The following is an 18,859-nucleotide window of genomic DNA, read 5'->3' as shown; positions in this document are numbered from 1 at the left end:
TCCCTGCACAGCTGCCAAAATGAGCCCAAGCAAGCCCTGGCCCAAATATGCTCAACCCCAGGTCGATGTCACTGGCTTAAGCTCAGCCCTGGGTCAGGAGCCACCCATTTATTGATAGAGTAACTCTGTTTTCTCTGCTCTAGCTGCAGAGTCTCTGCTTTCTGTGACAAAGGGGCACATACAGACCTGCAGGACTGTAAGCAGAAGGTCATGTAGGAAAAGTAGCTGAGGAGGACCTGGGGCTGGAAGAAAAGCCAATGCAGGGAGACATGGGAGGTTGTGCAGCTGAGTGTGGGGAGCCCAGTGTCAGGAGACTGGGCAGCGAGAAGTGCAAGAAGACAAGAGGGAGTCTCTGAGGCCGGCACTGAGAGGCACTGTGCTTTGCTTCCATCTGATGAACACTGTGGTAACCAGACCTGCTCTCTGCTGCTGTCTTCTCTCCTTCCAGCCATCTACCCCTGCCAGCCAGCATCTGCTCCATCCCTGTGCTGGGGAGCACACACCGATGGGACCAGAGAGGGTGGCTAAGAAATGCAGCAGTTGCTCAGCAACTCCCCGTCCCCTGAGGAGGACAACGTAAGCCATCTGCACCAATCTCCTGAGCTGCTCCTCTCTGCACAGCTAGAGGTGCTCCTACCTTGACTTTTTCTGGATTACCCCTGCTCAGCCTGCAGATCTTCCCCTGCTTTAAGCCTCCAAACCCTCCATTTCAGAAAAGAAAAAAGCCGCTGTGCAGGGTGCGCTGACCCACCGCAGCAGCATGGTGCAGGACAAAGGCCGAGCTGAAGGGACGTGCCACCAGGTTATTGATCACTGAGGAGACCTTGAGCTGGGTAAATAGATGTCCTGCTTCCTCCCCCACTCCCTGCAGGTGTGAGCTGGGGTGTGGGCCAGGTCTCACAGGCAGCAGCAGGCTTTAGAGGTAGGTCTGTAGCTCTGGGGGAAACCTAGGTGCCTGCCATCAAATCTACTAACAAAGAGGCTCTTCTGCTGCTTCCTGCCCTCCCTCCCCTGCCCCTCCATCTGTGTCGTGTGCTTATGCCTGCTGTTTCTGAAGGGATGCTGTGGTAGTGGAGAGGTGCCCTTGCTCTCCTGGACTACCCAGTTTGGCTTCTTAGGGAGTAGAGCCTTCCCAGGGGTTGCACAGGAAGGTGCCCCACAAGGAGCAAGGGAGGGCAGTCTGCGCTGGGCCTCTTTGTACCACCTGCTCCTCTGGAAGGGTGTGTTAGAGCAAGTGGATGTGTGACTGCCTGTCTGAGTGTGGATGTTCACCAGCTGGGTTTGATGTTCTGGAGTGAGTTACCTGGTGCTTACATTCTGCAAACGCGTTTCCATGTTGCAAGGCAGCCTGAAGGGCTTGGGGCTCCATAACTGGGGGGACAAGGCTGAAAAGCCCACTCATCCTTATCAGGTGATGCTCAGTGGCATCCACATGGGCTAATACCTGCATGAGGGCAGCCACCTCTTCCCCCAGCTGCAGCAAGTCCCTCCCATGCACTTCTCTCCCCATGTTCACATGCACCATTGGGAACAAAGACGACTCACAGACAGGACACAAGCATTCCACAAGACCTCTGTGTCCTCCCATGCAGATGCATCCACATCCCTTTCCTCTCCAACCACAGAAACACCGAAAACCTTTGAGGGCAGGCATGTACTGTGTGGTGGCAAAGGAAAGTGGGTGACAAAACCAATATTAATGTGGCTCTTTTGGGCAATGGTATTTCTCACCCTCAGAACGTGGGGCTGACAGAAGAGAAGCAGCCAGGAAGAAGCAAAAGAAGCAGTTTGGGGGAGATGAGGGGCAAAGGAAGACAGAAGGTGTCCCCTGGCACAAACAGGTGGTGGTGAAGGGCTGAACATTATTCAGGTGCTCTCTTCTCATTAGCTCAGCTATTGAGCCAGTGCCAGCATTGGCTTTGCCTGGGAACACACGGCCTGGTGGGAACGGCAACATTTGCTTACTTTTAGGGATCAAGATAAAAATGGAACAGCAGGCAAAGTGTAACTTCAGGTTCCCAGGCAGTGGCTGCTTTGTGCAGCTTTTGCTCACATTTCAGGTCACCAATTTTCTTCCACATTGATTTCTAGATCAAAAAAAAACCAGTTTTAAAACAACTCCCAGCCTGGGAGGACCACACTTTTGTATTCAGAGAAACTCATTGTACTAATTTGCACTTTTGACAGAAGAAAAACCCAGGGAATGCCTTTGAATACCAATGGATTACCAGGAGATGTAGACAAGACAGTGTCCTGGGAGCCTGTCTCCCACTGATTTAGCAGTTTTACTCACATTTGCTCTGAGCAAAGTCTTTGATATTTGCACAGTGATCTCTTGGGGCCGTACATCTTGGGAAAGGAGGACAGATTTGGCATAACACCTTCAGAGAGGGTGTGAGGGGAAACAGAAAAACCAGCCTGACACTGGCATGCTGTGTCACCAGACGTGCCTGATGGAGGCCGAGGAACAGGAGGAAGACTCCAGCTCCCTCTCAAATGACAAATCAGAAACTAACTCACGTCGCTGCCTTCGCTATGTGCCCCTTGGGATAGCCTTTCTTGTGCTGGCTGGAGCTGCTGCAGCAACCTGGTATTTCCTAGGTAAAAATTCACGTTTTTTCTCCCCAGAGGAGGCGGAGGGGGGGTAGTCAAAGCAATGCCCAGCCCAGAGCACATTAGTGCCTCTGGGTGGCCTTTAGACAGTCACACACAGGGGTAACCCCCTCTTTCCTATGTATCACTAAGGTGACCCAGCAGTGTCTTCTCTTGGCAGACTACAGACCATGGCACCTGGAGCCATCCATCCTGCAGTTCTACTGCGGCAGCCTCCAGGTCCTGAACCGCCGCTACTCCCCGGAGCTGGGGCAGGTGGAGTCCAGGGCCTTCTGGGTGGAGTCAGCTAAGCTCCAGAGCATGGTGAGGGCACTTTCCTCAACAGAGCCAGCCCTGAGGCTGCTCACTGAGTCGGATGAGGAAGGGCTCAGGCACCCCCATCCAAGGGCAGGCTTGGGCAGGCTGTACAGCGAGAGGGATGAAAGGTGGGATCAGGCACTGTAACATTGCCCTGCGGTTATGGGACAACGTTCTCGTTGCAGCTGAAGGAACTGATTCGTGCCACAGAGCTGGGTCAGTACTACAACTCCAGCACGGTGTATGCCTTTGGGTGAGTAGCACCTGCAGCATATCTGCTTGCTCCTGTGTGAAAGCTTCCAGAAAATTGTACTCTGATTTCACTGAAATCTGCCCACGACAAACTTCTGCAGACCCTGCCATGACCTCCAAGCTAAGCTGGACAGTCAAGGCTCAGAATTGCTCCAGCATAATAGAGCTGGGGATATTTTGATGCTCCTCTTCATCCCAGGTCATGATGAAAAGCCAAAACTGAGAAATTTTTCAGAGAGTCAAAAGTTCAAGAGAGTAAAAAAAAAATAATTGGGAAGAGATTAAAAAAAATTTGTCTTGGCATTGTCAATAGAAACCAAGCAGCTGGAAATTAATTTTTCTAATTCAAGAAAGCTATTTTATGGCCTGACTCTAGGCACAGAAGGGAGAGGCCAGATTGCAGCATGGAAAAGTTATTCCTGCCAAGAGGCCTGGACCACCTGGGAACAGGATAACAGGGGAATGGGACAGAGGACCTACAGCTTTGCAGGTCATAATAGTAGAACAGGATAGCAGAAAAGATTTCCAGACTGATGGTAATTTGCTTCTGATTTTATTCCTATGGAAAACCACACCCCTAAATTTGTCCTTTACCTAAGGAATATTCCAACTTTGACATAACTCCACTTTCAATTGGGAAAGAAAATTTTCACTTGCACATCTTCTTCTGGCCTTTTACTGAACAAAGATGTGTTGCAACACCTCCTTGCCCTCCCCCAGCCAATTTTCTCAGCCAGCTGGTTGAACAGAACTTTCCCAGGCACAGTCTCCTGCAGCTTTAGCCTGCCCAGCATTAATGGGTTGAGGTAAGGTATCTGGTCATAAATCATCCACTTGTCACCACTGGGAGATGAGACAGTGAAGTCTTGAGCTTCTCTTTTCAACCCCTGGTCAGTAGTACCCAAAGGTCATATCTTCCTGAAATGAGACTACTCATTAGACTAGTCTTGATTAATTATCATAATAATTTGAGCTCATATGGTCATCAGTAAAGCCAGATGGCATGGAACAGCTTCTTCCCACAAAGCACTGACTCACACCATGGATATTGCAGCTCTCCTGCCCCACTCAGAGAGGTTCCTCTGGGTCACAGCAGCAGAGTTGGAAAATCTACACAGATATATCTGATTTATGGAGAAATAGTGGGGAGGGTAATTCTCCAGGGCTTGTCTCTCCAGTAATTCTGGAGATGATGAGCAAGACTATTTTACATGCTATTTCTCTGTTAGGGAGGGAGCTCTGACCTTCTTCTTCTGGTTCACCCTCCAAATCCCTGAGAGTCAGCAGAAGGAGGCAACTGCTGAGAGGGTAAACACAGTGCTCCACCAAGAGCTCTCCACCAGCTTCAACAGCTCAGGCAGCCTGTCCTACCAGACGGAGTACAGGCTCAACCCAGACTCTCTGGTTCTCCTGGGTAAGTACCAGCTGCTCAGCTGTGGCCTGAGCAGTCAGGAATGCTCCACGATGCAGAAGGTTAGGAGAAAAGGCCAGGAGTCTATTGAAGGAGACAGAGGAAACCTGAAGAGGATGAGGGAAATAGTAAGGATCAGGAGATACAATGTTAGGCATTTTTTCCTGATAGAGAAGAACTGAAGTTTGATTAAAAAAAAAAATATCCTCCTTTGAAAGATTGAAATTATTGAAGATACACTGGACCACAATCAGATAGGTGATTCTTTTTTCACCCATCAGCTTTGGCTTCTGTAGAGCAAGGTCTTAGGTCATGACTTTGATCAGCTCAGCTTGAAAATACCAAGCGCTTAGGTTTGCTACTTTCCTTTGGGAGATTATTCCAGACTGTTTGATAGAGAGAACAAAAGCAACATATCTGAGTCACCACTAAGTGTTCCTCTGAGACAAAGCATCATTGTCATTTCAGTTCCTGACATATGATTTTAAGGATTATTTATTGTTGCTCACAGTGAAGGTCACAGCCTGTTTAAAAAGCCATCCATGCAAAACTGCTCCAGAGCAGTTGTTAGGTAAGGGGCCAAGGATATATATGTAATCAATGCATACAAGTCCAATGGAATTTATATCTGATCGATGTAATGAGGCTTAACTTGCCAGCCTTGTCTGATCCCTCTTACAGAGTACCAAATCTCACAGGTTTTAAAATACACTGTGTTTCTTCTCCTCCTCTTGGGACTCCTATTTCCAAGTTTCTTCTTCCCATGAGATGTTCAATCTCCAAGTTTTTTGTTTTGGGTTTTTTCCCCCCAGGCATGGCATCTTGCATTATTCTAAGATGAAGTTTCTTTTGTTATATCCTACCATACTTTCTTTAACTTTTACCCCCACATCCCAATTGTTTTGTGGGTCATTTTTTGGTGCCTGTAAAGAAAATTCGATTTTCCCTAAATGATTTTCACTCCCTCATCCAGACCATCATTTTAAGGTCTTAGGCAGAAGATGCATTAGCATCTCATCAAGACATCTCCTCCCACAGTTACCATTAGCTCCTTACTTCTAGTTATGATTTATTTCCAGTATACCAGATCCTATGCTCAGCCAATATAAATGAACTTTCTTTACAAAGATATCACAAGGAAATATGCTAAATCCTTCCAAGTCAGCCCATCTAGCATTTTCCTTTTATTTGTTCACTTCATAATGCAACCCATAAACAAATAAAAATGATGGTGCCATAATTTTAGCCGTTCCCAGTTCCCTCTTATTTGCTCTGCATCTGTTTCACTGTGTTATTCATTTCACCAGACCACACTTCTTTCTATTTTTGACTTAACACACCAGTTGTAGTTTATCCAGCTCCTTCTGCTTTCCCTAGTCCTATCCCCCTCCAGTCAGAAGCACAGTCTGATAACTGAGACAAAAGCCAAAATTTTCTTATACTGTTGAGCCAGGGTGGCCTCCAGCCAGTGACTTCACCTCTGGTGTCATTTGCCCAGTACAGAGTGGAGAAACAGCCAGCCAAGAGCAGTCATTAGCACTTCATTGCTTTCGGGCAGACTCTTGCCGGCCTGCTCAGCTCTAAACTCTGCCGTGAGACTTTGCAGAGCTGCAAACCATTGACTACTGCAGGATGCTCTCCACCATCTCCAGTGCTTTGTTTTTACTAACAGCCACACTCAGTGGCTACCTTGCAGTACACTACCTTCCCCCCTTCCCCAAAAATCGTTCAGGACTTGCTGTTCTCTACAGGAACTCGATTTAATTACCTTCAGATATAGGAGTACTTACTACCAGCTCTGCACAGACTATTCCCTACAGCGCATGAGCTTGCCTAGGAGCCTGCCTTATGCCTGCAGCATCCTATTTTCCACAGCTGTTTTTGCTATGACAAAACCACTCATCTCTCCCCACGGATATGCTTGGAAGCTACAAATAACCAAAGCCCTGACCTAGGCAAACCCCCAACAACAATCCTCACACCCAGCTGACCTCACAGTGCCTTTTATTTTGGCAATTACTCCCAGTAGCACCTGATCTCTGGCTGATTCCAGTTCAGCTGGGAGGCTGGAGGAAAGCCCATCTCTTAAATCATCCCTGTGGCTGATTTGCAGAGATTTGTAGCCCCGATGGTCACTTTCTCTGCAACTCCTTTCTCCAAAGGTAGACTCTGCAAGGATATTGAGTAACTCATTGCACAGTGGTCATCAAAAGGGAACTCCTCTCCACCCTCAGTGACTCCCATATTTTTGATTGGGCATTCTTTCAAGTGGGAGAGCAGATGGAGAAGGCTCTGGGAAGTGGGGCTGTGCCCTGTGATGTGGCTAGCAGGGGAGGGGAATGACCAGCCCTTGTGGGAAGGGGAAGAGGTCCTGGAAGAGCCCACTAAAATGGGCAAGGAAAAAGGCAGAGAAGTCCCTGGTGGGCTGGAAAGCAGGAATTAGGGCTATTGGATTTGGGTCAAGGGCAGAGAAATTTCCCAGAAAGATGGGCTGGGGAAGGCAGGACTGAAACAAGACCCTGAAAGCAGACACAGAGGTACCTGGAGGATGCCCATGCTGAAGCTGTAAGTGAGCTAGTTGCAGAAGGAAGGAAAGGAGTCCTCACCTACCATACAAGGTGATCAGATTATCTTTTTTTATCCAGTTTATATTTTTGTTTATCTTCCTTCATGTATTTTCTTTCTAACAGAATCCAGTATGAAAGACATAGTAGTGCTGCAATCTACTCTGGGTAGGCTACCTTCTCCTTTCCTTTTGAGTTCATGACTTTAAGGGAGGGATTTTCACTGGGGACAGAAAGCTTGTTGGCCTCCTGGAGTTGTAAATCCTGGGGAGGGGAGAGTAGCAGCAAGAGAGCATCAGTGCTGCTGCTTGGCCAGATCCAAACTACATGACTGCTACGTACTGGATGGCTCTGGGCAGAGATGCCAGCTGCCAGGGGCAATGCAGCCACCTCAGACTTGTCCTGGTCCTAATGAGAACTGTGAAATAGCAGGGTATACTGGCACCACAGCGCTGATTCCAGGCCCCATGCCATGCTGCTGTTGGGGTGGGGGTTTCCTGCGTGGTTTTGCATTGGATGTGCCTCATTTAGGAGTCTGTTGTCTTGGCAATGTTTGAAGATGCTTTTAGTTTTCTCCGGCAGTGTTGTAAGTTCTATGTCTGGCAGCTTGCATTAGATATGCTACTAGAAGCTCACCTTTAAGCTGATATTTACTCAAAAATCCTGATGTGAAAGTCTTCTGAAACCTGGAATTCAGATGAGGGAGATCTAAAGCCAGGAAGAATATGGGGCTGAGAGGAGAAAGAGGTGAAAAAGTAAATAAAGCCAGTGGAAGATAACTGTGCTGTGCTGATATTTAAAGCCTGAGGTAGTGTTAGGTAAACCAAGGAAGGGGGGACAGTTCTTAGAGAAACTGGGGCAATGGTACAAAAGGATAAGTGCCACCACAACATACGTAAAAGTAAACCGAGATCACTGGGATGAGTCAGCCTTACCCTAAAAAAGGGCTTACACTGATATACCAAGTGACAATCCCATATCTCTATTTCTCATACAACCACATCTATTTCAGGTTGCTACAGGTACAGCTATGTCCAGGAGGATGATGTCCTAAGGCTGGAGGGCCCTGATTACCTGGCCTCCAGTTGTCTTTGGCACCTCCATGGCCTCAAGGGCTACATGATCAAGCTGCGGCTGGAGTGGACCCTGCCTGACTGCAGGGACCGCCTGGCCATGTACGACGCAGCCGGGCCCCTGGAGAAACACCTCATCACCTCGTAGGTGGCTCCTGAGCAGGGAGAACATGCTGGGGGGGACAGGCAGGATGGCATGACACACCACAGCAGGGGAAGGTGTCAGACGACATCAAAGGAGGTTCTCCTTGATGTACAACCTGTCTGTTATTGCTCAGCTCACTGATGTGGGATATGTCTTAAAACCATGCTGCAGGAGCTGCTGCTGTTGGCCCTTTGTTTGGCTCAGATGGCACCTTACAACTGCTGTGTGTGGATCACACCGATATCCATTGCCTCTCTTTCTCATTCTTCTCTTCCATTTGTTTACTGCTTGCTTCACTCCCATCCTTTGATCTCTTTCCCTGAGGATCTACGGCTGCAGCCGGCAGGAGCCCATAGTTGAAGTCCTTTCGTCTGGCCCTGTCATGTCTGTTGTGTGGAAGAAAGCCATGTACAGCTACTATGACCCCTTCATCCTCTCAGCACAGGCGGTGCCCCTCGAAGGTGAGGAGGGCTGGAGGAGAGTGGCTATAGTTACAAGGTAAAAATTGGTTTTCTCCTACAGTATCACAGCTCCTAGAGGTCCTGCATCCCTGTTAGGGGCAGAATTCATTCTGGATTGCAGGGGTAGTCAGTAAAAGGCAGGTTACATGGCCTCCCTGGGCTGAGGCTGAGCTGACAGAGAGCAGGGCTTTGAATGTCTGTATTTACAGCTTGTGAAGTGAACATAACTCTGCGGGAGAGCCTGGAGCTGCAGGGGAAGATCGGCACCCCACACTACCCCAGCTACTACTCGCCCAACACGCAGTGCACCTGGCACATGACGGTAAGAGCCAGCTCCCACAAGAGCATCCACCCTGTCCCCAAAACCAGGGCAGCACTCTGCACATTGTGGGGGTACAGCCAGGGCTCTCAGTCAGATCATCATGAGAAGCAAGAAGAGGGTGACAGCCTGCCCAGCCTCCACATAAGGTGTGTTTCTGAAGGGGAAGAAGTCTAATATTGCATGCCAGCACAGAGATGCTGTAGCTGAGGAGGAATCTGAAATCTGATCTCCGGAGGGGTTCTTCAAAACAGAACTAGATTGATAGGAATTGATAAGAATTGCCAGGCTTTGATACCAGCAGCAGAGCCACCCTGGGCTGTGGCATGGCTCCAGTTTAGAGGGTGCTTCTTTCTGACTGCAGTGTGGTCAGAGACACCTGGCCTTCCCATTTACTCTGCTCATGTCTGACTTACGGAGTGTGCTGTAACACTCCCAGGGGCCATCTGCCCTCTGCCCCTGCTCTGCACCCCCTTGTCTGCAGGTCCCATCCCTCGACTATGGGGTCACCCTCTGGTTCGATGCCTACGCGCTCAGCAGACAGAAGCACGACCTGCCCTGTACCCAAGGCCAGTGGATCATTCAGAACAGAAGGTGTGTGGTGGGGTCCTGGTTTCTGTTTCTCACTTCCCACCTGGGATAAAACAGGGATTAAACCTCTGCAGGTTCCCTGCTCACTTCAGCCACCATATGTGAGGAAGAAGGGCCATGCACTGAGCTGCACTCAGTGACCACTCTTTGTGCTAGTGCCTCCTGCTTTTCTGCTAATCTTGTTCACTCTCTCCCCAGTGAACACATTTCTCACAGATTTGCTTCAAGCTACCAACCTGCTTTCTCTGTCTTGCTGTTCGCATCAGGCTTCTTAGTTTTCTCCTGTGTGTGTAACCTTGGTGTCCTCCCACGTCTCCTGTGTTTGCAAATCTGCCTGTCACCACCTCTGCAATATTATCTGTGTGTGCCATTGCCTTGCAGCCACCTCCGTACATATCTTCCCCTTAGCTCCATATCCTCCTGCTTTGACTGCAGCCATTTCCCTGCAGGACTTCCCACAAATAGCATCCATATGTAGCTGGGGCCACTGCTCACCACTGCCCAGGTGAAAAGGATGGAGACCTGTTGTGCTCCCATCTCCCCAAAGCTGGCTCTGAGACAGATGGACCTATAGCTTTTGGTTTTCCTCCCACTTATTGCAAAATTGCCTGTTTCCCTCCAAAACTTCCCCCAATCCACCTTCTCCATGGTTCCTGTAGGGCTAACTTCTTTTCCTAGGAAGGATCTGATCTAGAAGTTATGTTACCCTGGCTTAGGATTTCCACTTTTTCTCTCCCTGCCTCCCTCTCTTAAACTGTCAGTGCCACAGTTTCTACAACATGGCTTCTTCCGGAAGATCATGAAGGAGAATCTTCTTACGCTATAAGAACTGAACTGCTTTGTATGGCCTGATCTCTGTGCTTTCCAGAAAGCAGAAAAAGTCCAAAGACAGGAGGGTCCCTCTGGACTCTGTAACTCATGCATACTGAAAGCACTTTGTATTTCTGGTTTGCCCGCAGCATCCAGTCTGTGTGACCCCTTCCCACCCCAGCCCCACCCAGCCCCCTTGCCCTGCTTTGTCCCTGCCTCCCTGTCCAACCCACCTTGCCTGTGTTTGCCCCTCAGGTTGTGTGGCCTGCGTACCCTGCAAGCCTACGCTGAGCGGATCCCAGTCACATCTTCTGCTGACATCGCCATCACCTTCACCTCGCAGATCTCCTTAACTGGCCCTGGCGTACAGGCAGCTTACAGCCTGTACAAGCAATCTGACCGTAAGCTTGGCTTCTTCCCTGCTCCTTTCTGGGGGCCCAGCAGCCCCTCTGCACTTGGCTTGTCCTGGGAGAAAACACAAGGCACAGGTCAGGAGCCCTAGGTACCATCCACCCTTCGGAAGATGCTCACAAATCAGTGATCCCCCCAAAAGAAGAGGCAATTATGTGCAAAGCTGTTTCTGCACATGTGGCCCTGCGTCTTGTGGCCAGAGCATCCATGCAACAAAACCCAAGGTCACAAAATTGCCTAAAATCTTCCCCTCAAGTCAACATCACGGACTGGCCTTGGGAATTCAATGAGAAAGCAACTCTGCTTGAAGCAACATTTGTTTTGATTACAAGATCTCTTAGAGAGAGCTGTTTCCTGCTCACCTTGGAATCCGTGCAAACAAGAGACGAATAAAACCGCACACAAATACACACATATGCAAATGCCACCCACAGTCTGTCTTTCCAAGGTTTCACCATCTCCCTCCTAAAGGGTGCCAGTAATGCACACCGGTCCCTGAATATGTGTACCTGTCAACGTGTCTAACAACAACCTCTTCAAGGTCCCATGTAAGTTTTGATAGCAACTCCAAAGAGCCTGTTTCAGCTTTCCTGTGGCATTCAGGAGACATGAAACAGCCATGATCCTGACGTATGGTGTGCCAGACAGACGGCTGTCCTGGATATTGCCCATTGGTACCATGCAAAACAGTGAAAGTCTTCTTTCCCCTGGTGCATATCCTGGCTCCATATGTCCCTGTTAAGAGCAGATGACATGGCAGATTTTGGGGAGTGCAGTACACTGCAGCAGCACTCTTGTGGTCAGGAGAGTGTGCAGTTCAAGCCATGGTGCTCTGCTGCCAGGAGGTTTCCAGTCACTGGGGACTAATTACTCTCTTTTGGTTTCACAGCCTGTCCTGGGGAGTTTCTGTGTTTGGTGAACGGTTTGTGTGTCCCAGCCTGTGATGGGATCAAAGATTGCCCCAATGGGCTGGATGAGAGAAACTGTGGTGAGTGATTTCTTCTCCCTGCTAGTCTCTGGTCTCAGCAAGGCACAGCCCCTTGCTCCTCCGAAGGCAGGGAGGAGATTTGGGTGGCCAAGGCACAGCCTTGTACCTCAACTTTAGGAACTTAAACCTCTGTGCCCTTGGAAGTCTCATCCCACTGCTATATGACTTTAGCCTGCTCTGGAAAGAGCAGTAATGCTTCTGGCTCCTGTCACAGTACAGCCTTCCTGAGAGAGTCCCCTAGGAGCAAGAGCACCAAGAGTTCCAGGCAGCCTGAAAAAAGCCCCCTGCCCAAGCTGTCCCCCACCTTGTCCTGCTTTCCTCCCACCCAGGGTCTACAACCAACCTCAGCCTTGGCCTAGAGCCTCCTCTGCTGTCACACCCCTCAGCATCCCCCTCCCTGCTCTCACCTCCCCTAGCCCACTTGCTGCCCTTCTTTCTCTGCTTTCCCCCCCAGCCATTTGTGACACTTCATCTGTACAGATCCTCACTCATATATTTTGCCCGAGTTTGGGAGAATCAAAGTCCTTGATCAGCTTCAATCAGTTCTTCATGCCAAAAGCAGTTAGTGCTGATTCAGGCTTCACTCTTAGCATCTCAGAACTCCTGCAGAGCCCCATTCTCATAGGAACAGCAATTCAGGCTTAGATATGGCACCTAATTCATCTATTCTCTCACCTCTGGTGTGATGGGAGGCTCATCATATTGCTGCCATCACTAACTTTTCATTAGTTGTTTCCTGTAGATGTTTCTTTCACAGATAAAGAGCCCTGAACCACTGGAGAGAGTGGCCAGTTTTGAAAGATTCAGAGGAAGCTGCAGGAAAAGTCTAAAGTCAAAGGAAGGAAAAATCTTTCTAAAGAAGCTTTAATTCAGTGCTAGAAATGTGAGACCTCACATAGGATTGCCAAAGTTGGGTTTTGTATTGTCTGCAGTGTTGCTGACAATGTGCTTTGTCCCATCATCCAGCTGTCTGACATCAGGGTTTGCATGCTTCCCTCCTGTAGACATGGATACATTTGCATCCTTATGAATGTCTAATCTTTTCTTGAATCCCCGTATCTCCTTGGCCCCAGGGATATCATGTCATTCAGTTCCACAGGTTGGCACACACCAAGACTGACAGAAACCCCACACTCTATGTTTTCCAATATTATTTATATTTGAAAAAGAAAATAGAAACATTATTATTTCCTTCCATTCTTATACTCTTGCCACTACTGCATCTCTGATTATTCACTCTATGTTGGTATGGAACAATCTCTGTCTTTAAAATCAAAGTTCAAGTTGCCTCAAACCTTTATGTACCTTTAGTCATCTAGAAGCTTCATGCTAATAATGAAAAAAATATAGTCATTGCAGTAAGAAAATGGTACACACAAACAGAACAAGTTCCTGCTATGGAAATCTGTGGACACAAGTCAAACTCTGTGGTGGGCAGGCAGCTTAGACCCATCTCCATCCTCCAGTGTCCACCAGAGCTCATGGACATTGTGGAATCCTGTGTTGTTCAGGACTCAGCTGCAAGGGGAAGTGCTGGTTTGTGTGGAACAGTTACCCATGAGCTGGGGTTGACAGCAAGGCAGGAGGAACAGTGACCTCACCAGACAGGATACACTCCTACAAAACCCTGACAAGGCAAGCAGACCAGGACTGGTGGTGGTAACTGAAGAGTCCGTGGACCTCAAGACAAGTACATAGTGCTGAGGTGGGTCTGATGCCAAGACAAGAAAAGTTAAGTCAGCAACAGTGAAGTGTAAGACAGGGTGCAGGCATAGCTAGAATGCAGATCAGGCAAAAGCTACACAGCTGCACTAAACCAGAGCTGGTCTCAAGCACAGCTTATGTATGAGGTGGGGGTAGAGGCTGCAGAGACTGCAGGACTTATGACCCTGACCTCACACCTTGTCTGCCTGATTCCCACATGCTTCCCTCCTGTGCAGTGTGCCCTGCAAAGTTCCAGTGCCATGAGGACAGCACTTGCATCGAGTTCAGCAGGGTCTGCAACCAGCAGCTGGACTGTGTCAACGGGAGTGATGAGGAGCACTGCAGTGGAGGTAGGGATGGGACAGTGCTGGGATGACAAATGCCCACCCCTGTGTTCAAACCAAGGCTGTCTGTAGAGTACTTCCCACATGTGACATAAGGGCACCATCGGGGAGTTAGCTCGCCCAGCCTCCTCACAATGTTTGTGAGCCGTTTGCTTGTTCAGGAAATTCCCTGTCATCGTCTATGGAGTTCCCCCAAGCTCTTCTGCTGCCCTTTTTCTCATTTAAAGGACTTCAGGCTGTATCTACAACCAGCTGCCCTCTCTCAGTCTTGGCTTCCCTTCCTTTTTGCAGGGGTCCCCTGCGGTCCTTTCACCTACCGCTGTGAAGATGGGACCTGTGTGAAGAAACCCAACCCGCTGTGTGACACCACTGCAGACTGCAAGGACCTGTCTGATGAGAATCACTGTGGTGAGGAAATGATCAGCCACACATCAGCCAGGCAGGTTCAGGACGACACGTAGCTGCAAGTTGCCCCATTTTCTCCCACCACCCAGAAGAAGCAGCCACCCTCCCTTGTTCCACTACCTTCTCCCCACCTCAGTCCCACAGTACCAGTGTCCCTGCTCCACCCTGCAGTGGCAGGGACAGCAGCAACAAGCCAGCTCTGTGCTGAGTGTGAGCAAGCTCTTGCTCTTTGGACAGCTGCTCCCTGCCTCCTTCAGGCAGAGGCATCAGGCCAGACAGACATGCCTGACAGGCCAGATTCAACCTACAGGCTGCCTGTTTGACCACTCTGTCAGCTAATATGTCATTGTTCAAGGCTCCAGCATGTCTGCATGGCCACTGGCAGGGAGAGAGTTAATGTTTTGATTTCCCTACTTGTTGGTTTTTTTTTTTTTTTTCTGGAGCCTCAGTAGGCAGAGAAGGAGAATGACAGGGAGGGTTTCCTGACAGCACAGCAGTTAGCACAGTCAGCATGCTGCCCCAAAGGCATCCCCAGGCTGCAGCTGGAGATGGGGAATGCTAGGAGGGAGTGCTCACTAGACCTGTCCTGGGTAGTACATAAAGCATGTGCTGGCTGGGTAAGACAAGCAATTAGAGGTCAAACTCTTCAGTCAACTAAGTAGGAATGGAAGGGCAGGCACAGTGTTTCATGTTCCCTTCCTTCCCTGAAGTACCTGCTGTGTCTCCTCCTCAGACTGCGGGATGCAAGCCCCTCTCAGCAGGATTGTGGGTGGTATGAATTCTGTGGAAGGGGAATGGCCGTGGCAGGCCAGCCTGCAAGTTCGGGGCCGGCACATTTGTGGGGGAACACTCATTGCTGACCGCTGGGTGGTCTCAGCCGCGCACTGCTTCCAGGATGAGAGGTAATCGGAGAGGGGAGGTGCTGGTAGAAAGATTTGCATTGCTTTCCTTGTCATGTGTGATGGGAGGCTCTTATGACTGATGAAAATGTCATGGGGCAGCTGCACTCCTCCTCTGGCACCTCAGCCATGCTTCTCCATGGCTTGGAAGCGAAGAAAGGGGTATGGATATATGCAGTATTTTCTGGTGTGTGCAGAGGAAAAGGGGCAATGCTGAGATTCACAGAGCAGCTCCCAGGGGGCAGTGATAGAGGAAGATGCTGCACAGCTCCACCTTTGTTTTGGCTTTATGTTGTCCCCACGCTGTCACAGCGATGGAGATGTCAGCATGTGCTAGGATGGGGATAGCATTACCTGCAAAGTGTGCCCTTTGGGTCCCATGCTCCTCTGCTGCATCCTACAGGCTGGCCTCCCCCTCCATCTGGACCGTTTACTTGGGTAAATACTTGCAAAATGCCACCGGCCACACAGAGGTGTCCTTCAAGGTTATCCATCTCTTTCTTCACCCTTATTATGAGGAGGACAGCCATGATTATGATGTGGCCCTGCTCCAGCTGGATCATCCTGTGATCATCTCACCCTTAATCCAGCCCATCTGCTTGCCTGCTCCATCTCACATCTTTGAGCCTGGCCTTCTTTGCTGGATCACTGGCTGGGGAGCCCTCAAGGAAGGAGGTAGGTTCAAGGTCTCTTGGTGGCCTACTGCAGCAGTGCTGAGGCAGAAACATAGGTTCAGATGTGTCATAGGCACAACAGGCTTCTGTTCATCCCAAAACATTGTGCCTCCTTCACTCCTTTTGATTTTGGTAATAGGTTGACCATAGTTACCTGTTGAGTGCCCTGAAACCTCATGTGTAGAGGCAGGCATGGCAGTCTGGTAATCTGTGTGGGAACAGTGTGTGTTTCCTCATTCAAAGACTAGAATAGCCAAGACTAGAACAGCCCTTCAGGTCAATTTACTGCCTTCACCCACTTACAGACTTGTTCCAGCAGCTTCCCAATTGGAAACACTCAGGAGACTATACAGACCTGAACACTCCTGGTTTGTACTCTTAAACAGAAGAGCTTAACATCCCTTTCAGTGAGAAACAAATCTAAGACTCTGACAACCCAGAGGTTTCCCCAAAGCAGAATACCCCTTGTCCCAAAAGCTGAAGTACCCACAACATATGCCTGTAGGAAAAGGAATGAAGGGGAATTTTATGCCTTCCACACAGAAAAAAAGTGCTCTGCTCAAACTCAGAGACTGTGATGCCAGTGGAGAGCAGAACAGAAATTCCAATGGCAGGTTTCAGCATGCAGTGAGGTGGCCATGGTCTAGAGGAAGTTCCACCATAGCTCATCTGTGCTAATTTTGGTGCTCTACTTTTCAGGGCATACCAGCAATGTTCTGCAGAAGGTGGACGTGCAGCTCATCCAGCAGAGCATCTGCAGTGAGGCTTATCACTACATGATTACTCCCAGGATGCTGTGTGCTGGGTACTACCAGGGCAAGAAGGATGCTTGCCAGGTGACAGAGGAGTTGTGGGATCAGGGTTGACTACCAGAGGTGGGATGTGTCCCATGTCTCACAACTGCAATGCACAGCCTGAAATAAGGGGGAAAAGACCATATAAGGTCACTCTCCCAACACTTCCTCTGATCTAAGCAGCCAACAACAGCTCTCATGACCACTTCTTCCCAGCATCCTTGCCTTAGGATCTAAATACAGTTAAATTACCCTTTTCTCATTTCAGCCCATTCGCCACTCTACCTCCCACTTTCAAGTCAGGTGACTACATCAGTCTCTTACACCCTCAGCCTCTTTAACACCTGTCATACACAATAACCTGTGTGCTCCTTCATTACTATTAACCTCAAGGAATTCCTCTCTGCCACCCCTCATGGAATCCAGTTAAATTCCAACAATCATCCTTGCCTGCCACATACTTGGAAATGCCATGTGGGCCAGGAGGAATCAGCAGAGCAATCAGCTTTTTGGGACCTGGCTGAGGGGGAGAAATTTGCATGATGAAGGAATAACTGCGTCAGACGTTTGCACTGGAGACTGTGTTTGACATCTGCCTAAAAGTACAAGGAATGTTACAGATGTCCCAGGCATGAGTTGAGGGGAAACAGGGATCTGTATACAGAGGGGCTCAAAGACAACATAATCAGGCAGCAGCAGAAGCTGGTGGATCACCACCACTTAATTTTACTTTTCTTTTTTCTAGGGTGATTCTGGAGGTCCACTGGCCTGCAAAGAACCCAGTGGCAGATGGTTTCTGGCTGGTTTGGTCAGCTGGGGAATGGGATGTGCACGTGCAAATCACTATGGAGTTTACACCAGGATCACTCAAGTGTTGGGCTGGATGAACCAAACCATGAGCTGAGAAAAGTGCAACTCTGTCTTCTCCCCATCACACCTACACTCACATGGCACTCATTCCTCATCTTGCTCACTTGCCTCCCAAAGAAAGAGAGTGTGGGATGTTGTCAGACCCAGGATGCTCCTCTGAACTCGGTAAAAAAAGGCTGCTGCAGGGATTGTGGAGAAAAGCAGGCAGACCCTCTTCTCCCTTGGTGCTTCCCAGGGAGCATCTCAAGGGGTTTTTAGGCCATCCATCCAAAAGCAGGGAGAAGGGAGGCAGGTGAGGGAGTCTGGGGCAATGACACACAGCAATAGGCCCAAGCTGATGGTTTCTGAGAAGAGGAATAAGGGGAGTTGAACTTTCCATGAACCATGTGATTCAGCCAGTCTTATGCTGGAACATTTGCTGAAAGAAAATGTGACTGATGTAGTTAGAGATTCCAGTAACTGTGAAATCAATCTGCCTCCCTCTTCCTTCCTGCTGCTTATCCCTCATCCCCCTTCCCCTCCCATCACTCCTCCTCTTCCATCTCCCTAATTGCTTCTTTTCTTAGCTGGCGTGTGCTGCTCAGTGTGCTGTTCAGCTCAGCCAGCCAACTCTTCACGTCTCACTGACTCCCAGGCATGAGCCCAGCATCGCGCCCCCCGAACACGTGTCCTGCCTCCCTGCTGGAGCAGCACCCAGCCTCCACTGCTGCACCTCCCCCAGTAAAAACGCTGGAGCAGACTCCCATCCCTTCCCTCAGCCCTTCTAAATACCTTTAACATCAGGGCATCTCAACCTCTCCCATCTCCTATCTCAGGTAATGCAGGAGATGAAGGAGAAGGTTTCAGGGCACAGGGCTTAAACTGCAACTGCTGCAGATTTGGTTTTTTAACTAAAGATACACGTGTGTGTATGTGTGTGTGTGTGTATGTGTACATAATTGGCCACTCTCTGGAATTATAAATAAAATTAATTTGAGGAGTTTTTTGGCTCTATTTTGCCTCACTCTGCTAAAAATTATCTTGAGGTTTGTATATTTTTGACCAAACTCCAGTCCTGGCACTGGCAACTGGAAAAAGGTTCCACACCCCTGCCCACTGCCCCCCATGAGATGTCCCTGGGATCAATAAGGTCACTAGCCAGGTGGTCCTCACTTACAGTTATGCTTTAGGGCTGCAGATAAGCAAACCTGCTCTGCAGCCCAGCTGCCTGCACTGGGATGCAGCAGCACAGACA

General features: G+C 49.3%; 1 protein-coding gene across 6 annotated transcripts; it reads left to right on the top strand.

Moving 5' to 3' along the window:
* The first annotated feature begins 111 nt into the window (after positions 1-111).
* On the top strand, positions 112-18,607 carry TMPRSS6 (transmembrane serine protease 6). Of its 6 annotated transcripts, none has more exons than XM_063154463.1 (19): positions 112-576; positions 714-922; positions 2,329-2,601; positions 2,774-2,916; positions 3,096-3,163; positions 4,392-4,576; positions 7,264-7,305; positions 8,150-8,354; positions 8,680-8,816; positions 9,026-9,138; positions 9,620-9,729; positions 10,792-10,937; positions 11,837-11,935; positions 13,876-13,989; positions 14,275-14,391; positions 15,122-15,290; positions 15,691-15,962; positions 16,661-16,797; positions 17,501-18,607. In XM_063154463.1, the coding sequence occupies exons 3-19, from the start codon at positions 2,430-2,432 to the stop codon at positions 17,657-17,659; spliced, it is 2,388 nt and encodes a 795-aa protein (XP_063010533.1). In that variant the 5' UTR covers positions 112-576; positions 714-922; positions 2,329-2,429; the 3' UTR covers positions 17,660-18,607. The 6 variants fall into 6 exon arrangements, with proteins under 6 accessions (XP_063010533.1, XP_063010531.1, XP_063010536.1 ...); XM_063154461.1 differs by having other exon boundaries at positions 112-627; XM_063154462.1 differs by having other exon boundaries at positions 147-196; positions 449-922.
* The last annotated feature ends 252 nt before the right edge of the window (positions 18,608-18,859 follow it).

This window comes from Melospiza melodia, chromosome 4, assembly GCF_035770615.1.
Source record: "Melospiza melodia melodia isolate bMelMel2 chromosome 4, bMelMel2.pri, whole genome shotgun sequence".
NCBI lineage: Eukaryota > Metazoa > Chordata > Aves > Passeriformes > Passerellidae > Melospiza > Melospiza melodia.
This window is presented reverse-complemented; position numbering and strand designations above follow the sequence as displayed.